The 16,181-nt window shown below is 41.9% G+C and overlaps 1 protein-coding gene across 1 annotated transcript; it reads right to left on the minus strand.

Annotated features, from left to right (window-relative positions):
• On the minus strand, nucleotides 418-6,980 carry LOC8073476. The gene is made up of 6 exons (XM_021445632.1): nucleotides 6,577-6,980; nucleotides 3,956-4,041; nucleotides 2,452-3,603; nucleotides 2,066-2,278; nucleotides 1,865-1,986; nucleotides 418-1,657 (listed from the first exon to the last, which is right to left on the minus strand). The coding sequence occupies exons 1-6, from the start codon at nucleotides 6,577-6,579 to the stop codon at nucleotides 768-770; spliced, it is 2,466 nt and encodes an 821-aa protein (XP_021301307.1). The 5' UTR covers nucleotides 6,580-6,980; the 3' UTR covers nucleotides 418-767.

Here is a 16,181-nt window from a genome sequence, read left to right on the forward strand (position 1 = left end):
CACTTAAAGTGGCTCAAAACCGCTCTGTGCTCTGTCTGGGTGCTAAAAATGACCGGTTTTGATAGTTGAGGGTAAAAAACAGACGGTTTTGTAGTTGAGGGCTAAAATTAAACTCGGCCAATAGTTGGGGGTTAAAAGTGGACTTAATCCTATTTTATATAATGGATGGACATGTTTCGATTGTACTTTCCAAAAACGGTGCTCTTTCAGTTCTATTGAACTAATTTTTTCCTATAGTATATGACACAAGAAGCCTTTTGTTTGCATGCCTAAAAAAAAGGTCCCAATTCGGCCCCAAAGGCCTTTTGTTAGCAAGTACTCATACTGTATCACTACGCTGCGGCAGCAAGCACAAGCCTTAACATGTCAAGTTCTCATGAAAACTATCTGTCCCAATAAAGTTAACAAACATTACGCTCAATTTAACCCTATTGATTTCCAATTGATGCCGAAAGGCCAGATAACAGACAAGTACCCAAATTATAAAGAGTTCAAGTACTCATACTGAAAGCAAAGTTTCCAACAATGAACAAACGGCCTTTGCCAACATCAGTTTGGGACTTCATCAAACAGACTAACTCCCTTGCAAGAAAACCCCTACACTGCACTGCAAAACTTACAGGCCCTGGTGGCGATCACTGATCAGAGAAAAACCAGTCATCATTGGGAGTTCGGGTGACAAGGCAACACAACACTACATTACTATTATGAACAAAAAGTTGCCTGCCCATGAGTCCTGTACAGAGCCTGAAACTCTGAAGCAAGTCTCAGAGCAGTGGTGGCGAGGAAGGTGCTGGCAGACGCTTGCCAAGACTCAAGTTAAGGTCCACTTCCCCACTAACTTCTGCCCTTGGAGCCCATCCAATCTGTTCCTGGCGCACTGGAAACAGCTCCAGGCAGGCTTCAGAATCCACGCCAAGCTCGCCATGTCCCACAGACACAAAATCAAAGGCCTGTGGGGCCTCACACTTGGCGTCAGGGTTCAGTGCAGAAGACACAACTCCAGTGCCGCTGCCTGTGACAGAATCAGTCGTCGCAATCTCTTCTGGCACTGGGAATAACACTGCACCTTCGCTGACCATCTCCTGGATGAGTTGTTGAGATCTGGGTGTCCGGACAGCAATAAATCCAAAAAGCTTTGCGGTGGAAGGTTCTGAGTCTGGGTGGGCTTGTTTGTTGCCATGCTCAGCAGGTATAGCAGCAGTTGATTGTTTGATACTTGAGGCATCCCACTGAGGTGAAGAGGTGAAGTCTTCTTGCTGCTCTGCGTCTCCAGGAGTATACAATTTACGCTCGGTTCTTGGCTGCACAGGGCTGTTTGATCCAGCTTTCGAAGAGCCCGTAGCAGGCGACCAACTGCTACTAAGTGAGGTAATGCCTTCCCTCGTGGCAACTTTCATAATATCATTTTGCACCTCTGGGTCACGCTCCACCTGCAGCTGATCCTCAACATCCACAACATGCTTCACAGCAAAAGTTTCTTTGTCCGATAGCTCATACAATGCTTCATCTTGTTGGTCCAAAAGATTATATTCTTGATGTTGCCCTTCCCCTGTTGCATGTGCTGAACCATCTCGCACTTCAACATGAACACCATTGTCAAGAATATCTTTTCTTTGTCTAAACACTCCCCACAGGTAGTGTTTCCGCTGGAAGACTGAAGTTCAAAAGAATTTGATCAGTAACAGGAAATGGTCAGGAAAATATTCCAATATAAGATAAGGATATATCAAAAGCAACGCTGGTTCATATGAAAAGGGTTTTAAATATGAAAAAAGAAACAGGTGTTTGCATCATCTAGCAATTTATTTATTTATTTTGGGTGGGGAGGAGGGGGGTGGCATTCTCCAACTGCGACACTTACGATGATATTGTTCTGGCAATAGGACAGAAGGGAATATCAGTAACTCCGCAATACCAATAGTAATCTGTAAGGCATCATCACTCTTGATAATTCTGTTAAGTCTGGTTAACTCCTCATCTTGCCTGGAATGAAATGACAATATTAGTAATCCACAATCACATTGAGTATGGAAAGAGGAAATAATTTGAGAGGCAAACACACATCGAACTATGCGGGAGGAAAAATAACCCAATGCTTTCATCAGTAGGTCCTGAAGATATCCATCTCTCTGGCCAGACTTGAAACCGAGAGAGTGTCTTTACTTCAACTACTGGCTGCAACAATCCTGACAATTCATGAACTCTCTGGCACGCTTTGTTTGACAAGTGTGCATCCAACTTAAGAAACACTTCGTTGTCTATGTTAAAGACTCCACTGTTCAAATTAAAAAAAGGATGCATCACATTTCTATACAAAAAAGAAGAATCACTTTTTTCAAAGAGCAAACAAATATTACTATGATTCAGATAAGAAAAATATTGTACAATTTAAGATGTTATACAAGAATATTACTTTTGTTCAGAGAAGAAAAAGATCATCTAACATACCTCCAAACAGGCTCATCAAGGGGTTGCAAACAAATATGATAATGTCGATCGACACGTTCTGATTCAGAACGTCTGGATTGGTGAGAATGATCGGTTGCAACTGGAGTTTGTGACGCCATCTTTGCACTGTCATTTGAAGGCCACTTTGAAGCATTGTTCAGAGCACACTCAGCACCTTCGGTATCCTCTTCATCTTCATTTTCAACTATGTATCTTCTCCTCTGCTTCATTCGCCTACCTTTTATGAGACATTGGTCATTTATGTCTCCAGTTTGTACAGCCTCTTCCACATAATATTCAGTGTTTATCTGATGCTTCACCATTGGTTCATTACACTTAAGAGGTTGATGATTGACATTTTCCTGCTGGACATCTTCAGCCTTCTCTTCTTCTTCTTCTTCTTCTTCTTCTTCTTCTTCTTTTTCTTCTTCTTCTTCTTCATCCTCACCAGTTAGAATGAGACGTCTACGCTTTTTTGGGCTGTCCTTTCTCAAGTTTTGAACAGTATCAGAAATTTCAACTTCTGTAGCACTAGCCTCAAGAGCGAATTTAGCTTTTGAAGAGATCTCTAAGGATGAAGTTGAATACACCTGATCTGTTGTTAGTGATTGTGGAGTTTGCATTGATTTGTGGGCTAACCCTTCCAATGGTTTCAACACATGAGATTGACCAGTGTCTCCTAATGTATAACCAAGGGCATTCACAATTACAGGGGTAGGCTGCTTAACACCTTTCGATAACAAAGCTGAGCCAACCTGTCCTATTGAGAGGTTCAACTGCTCTGTAAAATTCGAAGAACGTTTAGACCTTATACCTCTTCTATTGATGCCTTTGCCTCTCATATTTGATTTGTTCCTAATGCACTTCTTTCGCAAAGACTTTGCCCTAGAAGAATGTTTTTTCTTTAGATTTGCACCTACAACTGTAGACTTCCTTTTTTGTTGTCCCCATGTCCCTACAACCCTAGCTGACTCCGGTCTCTTGATAATTGCTTGCTGTGATGTAGAGTCAAATCGAGCATGATTTGATGGCCTTTCACTTGACACCTTCTCTAGAGACCTGCTGTGAGAACCTTCATTACGCCATTGTTTGCATTCATCACAAAACCAGTCCTCTAAAGTTGCATCAAAGAGAACTTTGTCCAAACAGTACCTGCACCAATGATGAATTCATGAATAGATTGGCAATATCTTTTAGATTCAGAAAAGAAAGCAAAACATGTAGTACTAACATACCTAAACTGCAGAACAGAAGTAGCGCATTTAATGTGATCTATATAAAAACTTTCAAAAGAGAACAAATCTCTCTACTGAATGAAATGACATGCAGTTTTTCTGCTTAGTTCGAGGGGGAAAAAGAAGAAATTTATTGTTGACTATGTCCGTTAACAAGGCAAACATAAATATTGGATTCAACAAAATATGTTCAGAGGTACCAGGTAATTATTTGTTCCTATTATTGCAAAGTTAACAATTAGGTATCCTCAGGATGAAAAGGCACATACTGGTGTGTATGACCTCCCTTGCAGTCAGTGCAACATAACAGGAGATGTTCATAACCAATAGCTCCACACACTTCACACAGAGCATTCTGCAGAAATGACAAGGGGTTAGTTAATAAACAATTAAACCATAAAATAGGCTGATAGCATTATCATATTTTCTGATACAACATCCATAGTAACTTTTACAATCTCAAAGTTAAGCAAGGTCAACACAGAAAATTTAGAAACCAAACCAGACGTAATGACCAGGTGCTCAGCAAACAAAATCAAGCTGATCTCAAGTATACCAAACCAAATATAAATAAAAAAATAGTTTAGCAATAGGGACTAGAATGTTGGGAGTTAGATAAACATCACATTGAAACATTTGTCTGATACTGAATATAACCTAGTTTATAAAAACCACATGAAAATATAATAATGACTAATTTGGAAAGAAAAGATGACTGCGGCAGTAATAATACAAGATGGCACAAAACATACTTGTATCAAATAGGTATTGCATTAAGTACAGCATTTGCAGGTGGACTAAACCAGCAAATATCATTGAAAGCAAGCATCATGTATCCAATTTGGTATCAGAGTTTTATACTTCCTCCAATCACAAACATAAGTCCGTCTAGATATGTCCTATGAAAAAAAAAACTTTGGCTAGCGATATCTTCAAATATATATTATCTTAATGAAAAGAGATATATATTATAATAGTATTTTCACAACTAACCTAGTGATGTCAAACTATAAAAATCTTAGATATTTATTATTGTCAAAGTTAAAAATAAAACTTGGAACAAACGTATATGGACTTATAAAGACAATCAAAGGAAGCTCAAAAGATCATGAGGTCATATCAGTGCTATTCTATTTACTTTGCAGTCATGATATCACATACAAATGGAAACACTCTACCATACAAAGCTCAAAAGATCATGAGGTCATATCAGTGTTATCAGATCGGCCGACTAATCATGATTAGTCATCCGTATTGTAACATGAGGCTAGATAAGGGTCCTCGATACGATTACCTCGACTACAAAATTAGTCATTCGACTAATTATGACTAATCATGATTAGTCGTCCAATCAGGCCGTCCAAACTACTGAGTCAGCCCAAGAATTTTATATGTTGGGAAGCATTTGGCACACCCTTAGCTGGCCCATTAGGTTTATAGTATAAGTATATATGGCTCCCATTTTTTCCACAGCTAGGGCTATTTTTTATTAGGCTCTCGCTTTCGCTCGCCACTCCCTCATTGGCTCCAGCCTCTGCCACTGCCTCTCAACTGCCAGCACCTCCACCACCACCTGCGCCTGGGCTCCTGGCTGCCTAGAGCTCCACCAACCTCTACCCTGTTGATGCCTCCGCCTCCACCTGCTTCTCCCTGCCGGCGCCCTCTGCCTCTCCCCCGTCAGCCCTCATGCCCTAACCCGCCTCTGCCTGCTCCCCCACCAGCGTCTGGAGGACCTGGCCTGAAGCTACAACTTTGAGCATCCTCCATGATCATCAAGATGATCCCCCACTCTTCCATTTGACAATTTATGATCACCTTAAATAATATTTTACTTTCCAACCTAAAGCCACTTCATTGAATTCCGTTGCAAGTCAGATTCAAAACCACAACCTGAAGAACCAAATAAGACTCCAGGCAACGAAGGCTACTTTTACAGCATGGAAGTATTTATGTAACAAACAAACTATGCAACACACACACACACACACAAATGCCTCTTATGCCTCTCCTGTAGGGCACGTGTAAATAAATGGCTCTTGCACATCTTCACCACCTCAAAGAGTTTCACCATCTTCTGCATATTTACTTACCACCTCCTCAAAGCTTGCCTCCCTGTTTAATTGACCCATCACTCTGACCTACACAAGTCCCGGTCCTTTCCCCATACATTACCTTCTTGATACTATGAACAAAAAATAATGATGCAAACTTTTCTACGAACACATGTTGATATCAAACCTTAATCATCAGGGCCGCTATCATTAGTACTAACTATTAAGTACTGTTTGGTTATTTTCCACAATGAACCACTCACGTTACCAAGCTTTCACATTTTTTCAACTAAACTGTAGCTGTTGTGTGTCAGGATTTATTTTGAACAAGACTAATATGGATAAATTAAACCATACTTCATTTGCCCGCCTCACTACAAAGTTAGGAACAAAAGAAAGTTGCTCCGTTTGTTGCAAAGGTAGCGCCTGATGCTCTACTGGCCCATCTGTAGGCTAATAACATGCGGAGGCATGTACTTGACTGCACTAATCATGGTTCAAATAGAGTCCACACCGAAAGCATAGATGGGAAGTCGAAGCCCATACACCGTAGATTCAATGCCAGAGTAAAAACTAGGAATAGGACAAGACAACAATGCTCCTCCCAACAGTGACGGCCCCCATCCGGTTGCACAGCGGGGACCATCCAGATCAAGGCCAGGACCATGCTCAAATGTCCGGTGTCTACAGCACAACCAGTCCGCAAGAACTCGTCTGTCGGCTCTGGGACGACATCGGCAACAAAATTCGCCCGGTCCACCATTTTTTTTTTCGCGAAGCAGCAGTAATAATTAATAAAGACAGGGCAGGAACCGCGAGGGAAGGGATTGGAAACGTACCATTGTAGCCCCGACCAGCCTCCTCCGCTAACACGAACCAGCTAACCTCGAGATGGAATCCCCAAGAAATCGAATCCGGCGGATGCCCCAAGAACCCGAGGGCCTAGCGAAGGCACGACGAGATTTCGAAGGCACCACTGGCTCCACTCCTCCCCGAGCGCAATGCTTCCAACGGCCAAAGATCCTTCTTGAACCCTACTACTCGGCCACTCCCTCTCTCTCTTTACTCGAAAGAAACCAGGAGAGGCAGACGATGGGGCAGAACAGAAAGGCAATAATGGTGCCTCGGCGGTTTTCTTGGGTGTCAAAGGGAGAAGGGCCTCGCAGGTGGCGCAGTAATCGGAGGATTAGTGACGGGTGTGGCGGCGTGGTTAAGGCGGTGCGAGGAGACGAAGCGAGAGATACGGGGGTGGGCGGCGTGCGGGGTAGTGACGAATATTTGTTTTCATATTTCTGGTTGAATTTGGATTCGAATACGAATAATATCAATCACGTCGGATAAAATATGATTGGATGTCGACATCATAAATATACCATTTAAGTATTCGGATACGGATATGGTATCGGATATTAAATATTCGGACTCAGATACGAATAGATCTAAACCTCTCTAAATGAATTCGGTCTCGAATACGATCGAAAAATATCCGTACCGTTGCTGGCGACCGTTGGATCCGACGTGGGACGGTGATTACCGAGTAGGGACGGAATATTTCCGCATTTGGTGGGCTCGCGATGCCAATGGTTCTGGAGAGTTCGGCGTCGTCTATACGAAAATAATAAAATATAAATAATAAAAATTTGGAGGACGAGGTTGCCCGTTTGGGAAATACGTGACCCATCTTGTTGCTCCGCGCGATGCCCTCTCATGTTGTCTTCTTCTGACGTCGTCCTCTCTCCCACCTCTGCCCTAGCTTCCACCGCCTACGGCCAGTGGCTCTTGTTGTCTCGCCGCACCACCTACCTCCTGCCACTGTCCCTCGACTTCAACCTCCCCTTAACCTTCACCACGATGCCTTCATTGTCCTCGTCTCCGCCCCTACCCCGATGGCCTCCCGCTGCCTCGCCGTGCCACTTGTCTCTCGCCTTTGCCTCTCGATCCTGCCTTCCCCTAATCTAGGGCAGGTCGCTGATGGCCTCCATCGCGACATCTCTGTTGCTAGTCCCGCCGAACCACCTTCTCCTACCACCTTGGTGGGCGGCGCCACCATCGCCCTACCCTACTCGCTCGTCTCCACCATCGTGTCATGGGCACCCTCCCCTAAATCTCCTTCTAAGTTCGTTGAGAACAAATCCCCTAACCCCCCGTTGTTAGAACCCTAACCTCAGTTGTCTTCTTCTTCGTCTTCAATGGGGCACGAGTGTGGTCTGAGCAGGTTGCGATGGGAGCAGGGTCGTGCCATCACGTTGTAGCACATGGTCGCGTAATTCAAATTTCGTAAAAAAAGTCATTTACCAAGCAAACAATCTTAAATTTTAAACTACTAGTAAAATTTACGGTGCATAATAAGTACCACTAAATTATTTTATATCTCTTTTCTTCTCTATCTCTACACCTAAAACATACATCTACAACATATGACCCGAGGTCATGGTGAATGTTGCAGGTGATACAACCACTTGAACACATCTCGGTTTTGGTACGATACTAGCAGCTCCTCCACATTGACGGCAAACCGGGAGCAACCTCTTCTTCTCAAGAAACCTCAAGGTCAGCTGCAACATGAGCCTGATAGCCACAAACACCACCACGATGAGCGTCGTAGGCAGCCCCAGCATTGCCACACACCCGATGGTCCCGAGCGGGACACGATATGGCCACGGCGTGTCAGACCAGCATACGCGTAGCAGCATGAAGGCTTGAAGCAATGAACTCGATGTGGAGAAGAGAATGCCCACCCAGCACGAGATCTCCATTATTTTTAGAGTAGTAGGATGATTTGTATGGTTATCATTAATTAGAATGTCAACCGAAGTACAATAGTGTGCCGGTGAATTTTTAAAATAAGATGAAGAAGCGGTTCTTCAGCCAAGAAAATAGATTTATATGGGAGTATATCAAGAGATGTGATAGATATGTTTAAACAACTACTTTTAGAAAATAATCCATTGAAAATATGGTTTTATGTGTAGTGTCCACATGGCTTGATAATTATTTTGTATGTAGTGTCCATATGACTTGATTAAGGGCATGTACTACCCAGAACAACCTAATTAGGCAACCTACCATCTACCAAATTTTGTCCATATCATACCCCTCCTCATTCTTCATTGTAATGAATAAGTTAGCTTTCACTCCCACCTGAAAGATGAATGCATAACTATAACAAGCCAACACTGCAGATTGATTTTTTTGGTAGCCTTGCATTTACCAATACTAGCATCAAATATGATGTAATAAATACCCTCACTTGTATCATGTTCCCCTTCATAATGAGTTTTGGATTTTGTGTTCCATTTCCTGTCATTTGTGAGGGTGTAGGGTATCCATTGGAGCAGAGGAGGGGATTGATAAAACATTGGTGATACTAGTGTTGGGTTTTGGCTGCTTGTAGATGGACTTATAAAACACATAGTTTGTATTGGAGTACAAGAGGGGACATCTAGAATGTTTGACACCACGAAGGTGGATTGCCGCTGCTTATGGATGAACTTAATTATGCAATGCTCTGCTAGTGGATTGCTTTTTCTTGCTAAAGCCTTAAGGGGCAAGTTATCTATCAGATAAAAAAAGGGGATCCCTAAAACATTAGAAACCATGGTGGTGGGTTGAGACAAGTCAGGTTTGTTAAATCTTGGGCTCTGACATGTTGGATTGCGAGGTGGTATACACTTTTTGAGCTTTGTAGCCTCTTAGGCTCATTTTTGGCAATGACAAGAGGGTTTTTATGATGATGGGAGGAAGAAGTTGGTTGATGCAAGCGTAGTGAAGGTTGGGATCCATCTCCATATATAAATGAGGCTATCAATTTGTAGGTTGGATGGGACATATATTCCTTTTTTGCGTGCAACCAATATAACCATGATGGTGTGTGGCGCGGTGGTCACATTTGTGGAGATAATCGCATCGAGCATGAACTAGCGCATGACATCTTTCTTCTCGCCCACCAAAATAGTGGTGGAATTACAATGGGAATGAAGCGAGGCCAACTCTAGAAAATGAAGGAGATATATAAGGGAACATATAAATAAGTAAATAACAGTTAAAGACCTTGTAAGATGGGTCATGCAAGAAGACGCCACTTGTCTTTTTTGCATTAGCATGTGTTAATTGGTTTGTTTTCATGCAATATACAAAACATAAAATAGCACTAGAATAAATAAAATAAACCATAGTAAATGGTTAGAATATAATACCTTGAGCAGGCCCACCGCTAATGGCACCAACGATGCAAGAGTTGCGAAGACCTGGCACGCTGGTAGTGCAGTAGAGAGAAGAGGAAAATCTTACATACTATCATAGGGTCATGATGATGGAACTTACAAGTGAAACCTACATGGATGAATCTCCAATAAGAGCTTTGCTCGACAATCCTTCAAAAATATGGTCTTATATATCTGTAGTGTTCACATGACTTCATATTTATTTTGTATGTAGTGTCCACATGACTTGATTAGTACTAAAACTATCTCACAGTTCTAGGTTACAACTGTCTTAAGGGCATGACTAGTGGTGGGGATTGCTAAAACATTGGTGATACTGGTGAAGGTTTTTGGTTGCTTGCGGATGGACATATAAGGCATTATTTGTATCGAAGTACACGAGGGAACACCTAGAACGTTTTACACCACGAAGGTGTATTACAGCTGCTTATGGATGGACTTATTACACAATGCGCCGCTAGTGGATTGCTTTTTCTAGGTAAAAGCATTAAGGGGCAAGGTATCTATAGGATCAAAGTAGATGAACCTTGAAACATTAGAAAGTATAGTGGTGGGTTGCGATAGGTGAGGTTTGTTAAATCTTGGGCTCTATCATGTCGGATTGCGAGGTAAGGTAGTTGACACTTTTTGAGCTTAGAAGTCTTCTGAGGTTCGTTTTTGGCAAAGAGGGGTTTTGTGATGATAGGAGGAAGAAGTTGGTAGACACAAGCATATTGAAGGTTTGGATCCATCTCCATAAATGAGGTTATCAATTTGTAGGTTGGAAGGCACAAATATTCTTTTTTGGCATGCAACTCATGCAACCACAATGGTGTGTTGGTGGTGGTATCATTTATGGAGATAAGCGTATCAAGCATCAACTAGAAGCAAGGCATCTTTCTTCTCTCCTTCCAAAACAATTATGGACAAGATGACTAAGGAGGTTGGGAATGAAGGGAGTCCAACTCTAAAAAATTAAGGAGATATAAGAGAACATATAAATGGTTAGAATATAATACCTTGAGTAGGCCTACAACAGATAGCACCAGGGATGCGAGAGGTTGTGAAGACCTGCTCTCCCAATCACTGGTGCACGTTAGCTGTGTAGAGAGAAGAGGAAATCTAATTTACTATCAAAGGGTCATGACGATGGAACTTACAAGTGAATCCTACATGGATGAATCATTCAATAAGTGTCTTTCTTGACACTCCATTGAAATTATGGTCATATGTGTAGTGTCCACATAACTTTATAACTATTTTGAATGTAGTGTCCACATGACTTGATTAGTACTGAAACTATCTCATATATAGTTCTAGGTCACAACTATCTTAAGGGCATGTACCGTTGGTGGGGATTTCTAGAACTTTTGTGATACTGGTGGTGGGTTTTGGCTGCTTGTAGAAGGACGTATAAGGCGTAATTTGCATTGAAGTATAGGAAGGGACATCTAAAATGTTTGACAACACAAAGGTGTATTGACGGTCAACAACCCACCCCTAGAGATGAGACACTAGAGGTCCTAAAATAGGATGAGGATGTGATGGAGATCTTGCCACCTGCAAACTTCACCCTAAGGAAGAGAAGGGCTGGCAAGATGAAGGAGCAATTGAACGACAACTTTCTTAGGCGCAGTAAAAGGCTCTTAGGGAAGCTTGGTGGCTTCAAGAATGAATAAAGTGCCAAAGAAGCTACTAAGGAGGATATCATGGAACCAACTCCCTTAGCCATTATCTCACTTACAAGTCCTTCTCCTGCCCATCATCTGACCAAGGCGATGGTTGAAGGTACCAAGGGTTTCCTCCAAATACACCCTGAGGTTGTATCGGCTGCTCTCCTAGGAAAAGACACCAAGAATGCCAAGTCAGTTAGCAATTGTTTCATTAGTACTCTTCTTAAGATTAGTGGTTCTTTTGTCTTTGAGTCTAGAAAACTTTGTGTTGGTTGCTTGATATCCCAACTAGCTTGCATGCTAGAATAAAATTGAAAGACTAAATCTCTTTTGGTATGTCTCCTTGGAAAACTTTACCCTTGTCAACTTTAAGCAAGCTATGTTATCTGATTAGTGGTTCAATTTGGCTCTTTTCTATGCTTTGTGGAGCTACAAAGCCTAAATTTTCCATTCTACAATTCTAATTCCTCTTGGGCAGCCCCGTGTTGGATTTGTAGCTTATCCTTTGATACCAATTATAGATGAATAATAGTAATAGAAGATCAACTAAAATATTAGTATGGAACAACAGGGGCATAAATTCTTGAATGAAATTGGCTACCCTTAGAGGGAAAATTGCTAAAAGTGCATGTTAGATTCTCTGCTTATAGGAGACCAAAAGAGGAAACTTCTGACTCTATTTACCTAAAAAAGTTATCCCAAGAATGTGGACACCTTCTCATTCTCACAATCAGTTGGTGCTTCTGAGGGCTCATTGTCATCTAGAACAATAGCATTATTTATGCCTCCACCTTACATCCGAATTCATATATCATCACCCTCAAATTCCATAACAAGCTTTTATTACACAAAGCGCTATTGTTGGATTGCTTTTTCTAGCTAAAAGCTTTAAGGGGCAAGGTATCTATTGGATCAAAGTAGAGGATCGTTGCTTCAAACATTAGAAACCATGATGGTGGGTTGCAACAGGTGAGGTTTGTTAAATCTTGAGCTTTGTCTTCTCAGATTGTGAGGTGGTTGACACCTTAGTAGCTTTCTAAGGCTTGTTTTGGTAATGACGAGTGTTTTTATGATGATGGGAGAAATAAGTTGGTAAACACAAGTGTAGTGAACGTTGGGATCATCTCCATAAATGAGTTTATCAATTTGTAGGTTGGATGACACTAGTATTCCCTTTATTTTTTGTGTGCAACTCATGCAACCACAATGGCGTGCTAGTGGCGGTATCATTTGTGGAGATAATTGCATCAAGCATCAACTAGCAACATGTCATCTGTCTTTGTTCTCTCCCACCAAGACAATGGTGGAACTAGATGACTAAGGAGGTTGGGCATGAAGGGTGGCCAACTGTAGAAAATAAAGTAGGAGATATATAAGGGAACATATAAATGGCACCACTGATGTGAGAGGTTGCGAAGAACTGCTCTCCAAATCACCAGGGCACGTTATCTATAGAGAGAAGAGGAAAATCTAATATACTATCAAAGGGTCATGATGATGAAACTTACAAGTGAAGCCTACATGGATGAATCATCCGGTAAGGGTCTTTCTTGACACTCCACTGAAAATGTGGTCATATGTGTAGTGTCCACATAACTTGATAATTATTCTATATGTAGTGTCCACATGACTTGATAGTACTAAAACTATCTCACAGTTCTAGGTTACAACTATTTTAAGGGCATGTACTGGTGGTGGGTATTGCTAGAACATTGGTGATATTGGTGGTGGGTTTTTGCTGCTTGCAAAAGGACATATAAGGCATGGTTTGCATTGAAGTATAGGAGGGGGCATCTAAAATGTTTGACAACACGAAGGTGTATTGCAGGTCAACAACCCATCCCTAGAGAAGGAGCCGCTGGAGGTCCTAAAATAGGATGAGCATGTGATGGAGATCCCGCCGCCTGCAAATTTCACCCCAAGGAAGGGGAGGGCCGACAAGATGAAGGAGCAACTAGACGACAACTTTCTTAGGCGCAGTAAGAGGCTCTCAGGGAAGTTTGGTGGCTTCAAGAATGAATAAAGTGCCAATGAAGCTACTAAGGAGGTTGTCATGGAACCAACACCCTTAGCCATTATCCCACTTACAAGCCCTTATCTTGCCCCTCATCTGATGAAGGCGATGGTTGAAGGGATTGCCAAGGGTTTCCTCCAGATACACCCTGAGGTTGAGCTGCTCTCGTAGGAAAAGACACCAAGAATGCCGAGTCTTAGCAATTGTTTCATTAGCACTCTTCTTAAGACTAGTGCTTCTTTTGTCTTTAAGTCTAGAAAACTTTGTGTTGATTGCTTGCTATCCCAACCATCTTGCATGCTGGAATAAAATTGTAACACTAAATCTCTTTTAGTATGCCTCCATGGAAAACTTTACCCTAGTCAATTTTAAGCAAGCTATGTTATCTTATCAGTGGTCCCATTTGGCTCTTTTCTATGCTTTGTGGAGCTACAAAGCCTAATTTTTCAATTCTACAATTCTAATTCCTCTTGTGCAGCCCCTTGTTAGCTTTGCAGCTTATCCTTTGATACCAGTTATAGGTGGATAGTAGCATAAGATCAACTAAAATACTGGTACGGAACAACAGGGGCATAAATTCTTGAATAAAATTGGATGCACTTAGAGAAAAAATTGTTGAAAGTGCATGTCGAATTATCTACTTATAGGAGACCAAAAGAGAAAACTTTGACTCTTTTTACCTATAAAGTTATGTCCTAGGAATGTGGACAACTTCTCTTTCTCACCATCAGTTGGTGCTTTTGGGGGCGCACTGTCAAATGGAAGAGTAGTACTATTTAAGCCTCCACCTTACATGTGAATTCATGTACCATCACCCTGAAGTTCCATAACAAGCTTTTCTTACGCAAAGAGCTACTGGTGGATTGCTTTTTCTAGCTAAAAGCTTTAAGGGGCAAGGTATCTATTGGATCAAAGTAGAGGATCCTTGCTTGAAACATTAGAAACCATGATGGTGGGTTGCGACAAGTGAGGTTTGTTAAATCTTGGGCTCTGTCATCTCGGATTGTGAGGTGGTTGACACTTTTTGAGCTTAGTAGCCTTCTAAGGCTCGTTTTTTGCAACAACAAGAGTGTTTTTATGATGAGGGGAGAAAGAAGTTTGTAGACACAAGTGTAGTGAACGTTGGGATCCATCTCCATAAATGAGGTTATCAATTTATAGGTTAGATGTCACAAATATTCCTTTTTTTGTGTGCAACCCATGCAACCACAATGGTGTGCTAGTGGCAGTATCATTTGTGTAGATAATCGCATCGAGCATCAACTGGAAACATGGCATCTTTCTTCTCTCCCACCAAAACAATGGTGAAGCTAGGTGACTAAGGAGGTTGGGAATGAAGGGAGGCCAACTCTAGAAAATAAAGGAGATATATAAGGGAACATATAAATGGAACCAGGGATGCGAGAGGTTGCGAAGACCTGCTCTCCCGACCACTAGTGCACGTTTGCTACGTAGAGAGAAAAGGAAAATCTAATTTACTATCAAAGGGTCATGAGGATTGAACTTACAAGTGAAGCCTACACAGATAAATCATTTGGTAAGGGTCTTTCTCGACAAAGCCTTCTTCCCTCCTCATCTTGAGGCCCTGTCCGTGGTTCATCCGCCTTGACGGCGTTCATCCCTCGTTGTATACCAATTTAGTTCCATATAAGAAAGAAATTACACAGAGATTTATACAAAGTTAGTTGGCGCCTTGACGACAGCTGCAGCTGCAGCTGCAACTAAAACTGTGTATAATAATGGATAAGAGCAACTCCAACAGCCTATCAAAATTCTTATATGAAACATGTTTCACGGCTAGGATGTGGAGAGCTAGCTGCACACATCGGGCTAGATCCAGGATGGAATACAAGCAACCAAACAACTTGAACGTGCATCTCTGGAGCCAGACTAGGGCCTTGTTTAGTTCACCCTGAAAATTAAAAAGTTTTCAAGATTTCCCATCACATCGAATCTTGTGGCACATGTATGAAACATTAAATATAGACGAAAACAAAAACTAATTACACAGTTTAGCTGTAAATCACGAGAAGAATCTTTTGATCCTAGTTAGTCCATGATTGGATAATATTTATCACAAACAAACGAAATTGCTATAGTACCGAAAACTTTTCACTTTTCGGAACTAAACAAGGCCTAGGCTATATCCAGCCAACTGCAAACCAAACATGCCCTTGACGATTATTGGCCAAAAAACGGGTCCAACTGCATGTGGGTCCTGTTTTCTTTTCTTTGCTTATCCCGACATTCTCACTAGTCCATTGAGGCCACGCCTAATTGCCATGGTGATTTCACATGCATGGTGGCTGTGTGCTAGTTGGTCGCGCGAGTTGAGTTGGTCATCGTGTAATAGTTCAGTTTGCACCGTCTTCCTGGTGCTTAGGTGGCTGTGTGCTCTCTTCGTTTGGCGCCTCGCCATCTGTTTTGAGCTCTAGTTGTACTAAGTACTAACTTTTCTCCGCCTCTTAATGAAATACAGGCTGCTTCAGCCTTGTTCGCGAAAAAAAAAATTTCACATGCATGGAGGCCAATTCCCGTGCGCCTCTGGCTTTCCC

The sequence above is a fragment of the Sorghum bicolor genome, chromosome 8, assembly GCF_000003195.3.
Source record: "Sorghum bicolor cultivar BTx623 chromosome 8, Sorghum_bicolor_NCBIv3, whole genome shotgun sequence".
NCBI classification, from domain to species: Eukaryota; Viridiplantae; Streptophyta; class Magnoliopsida; order Poales; family Poaceae; genus Sorghum; species Sorghum bicolor.

Bases quoted from the DNA above. Each gene is read 5' to 3' on its own strand.
- LOC8073476 (XM_021445632.1), bottom strand. The intron at 2,279-2,451 runs GTATGTTAGATG...TAATTTGAACAG, and splicing joins CTTGATGAGCCTGTTTGGAG to TGGAGTCTTTAACATAGACA. The intron at 1,658-1,864 runs GTAAGTGTCGCA...TTTGAACTTCAG, and splicing joins ATTGCCAGAACAATATCATC to TCTTCCAGCGGAAACACTAC.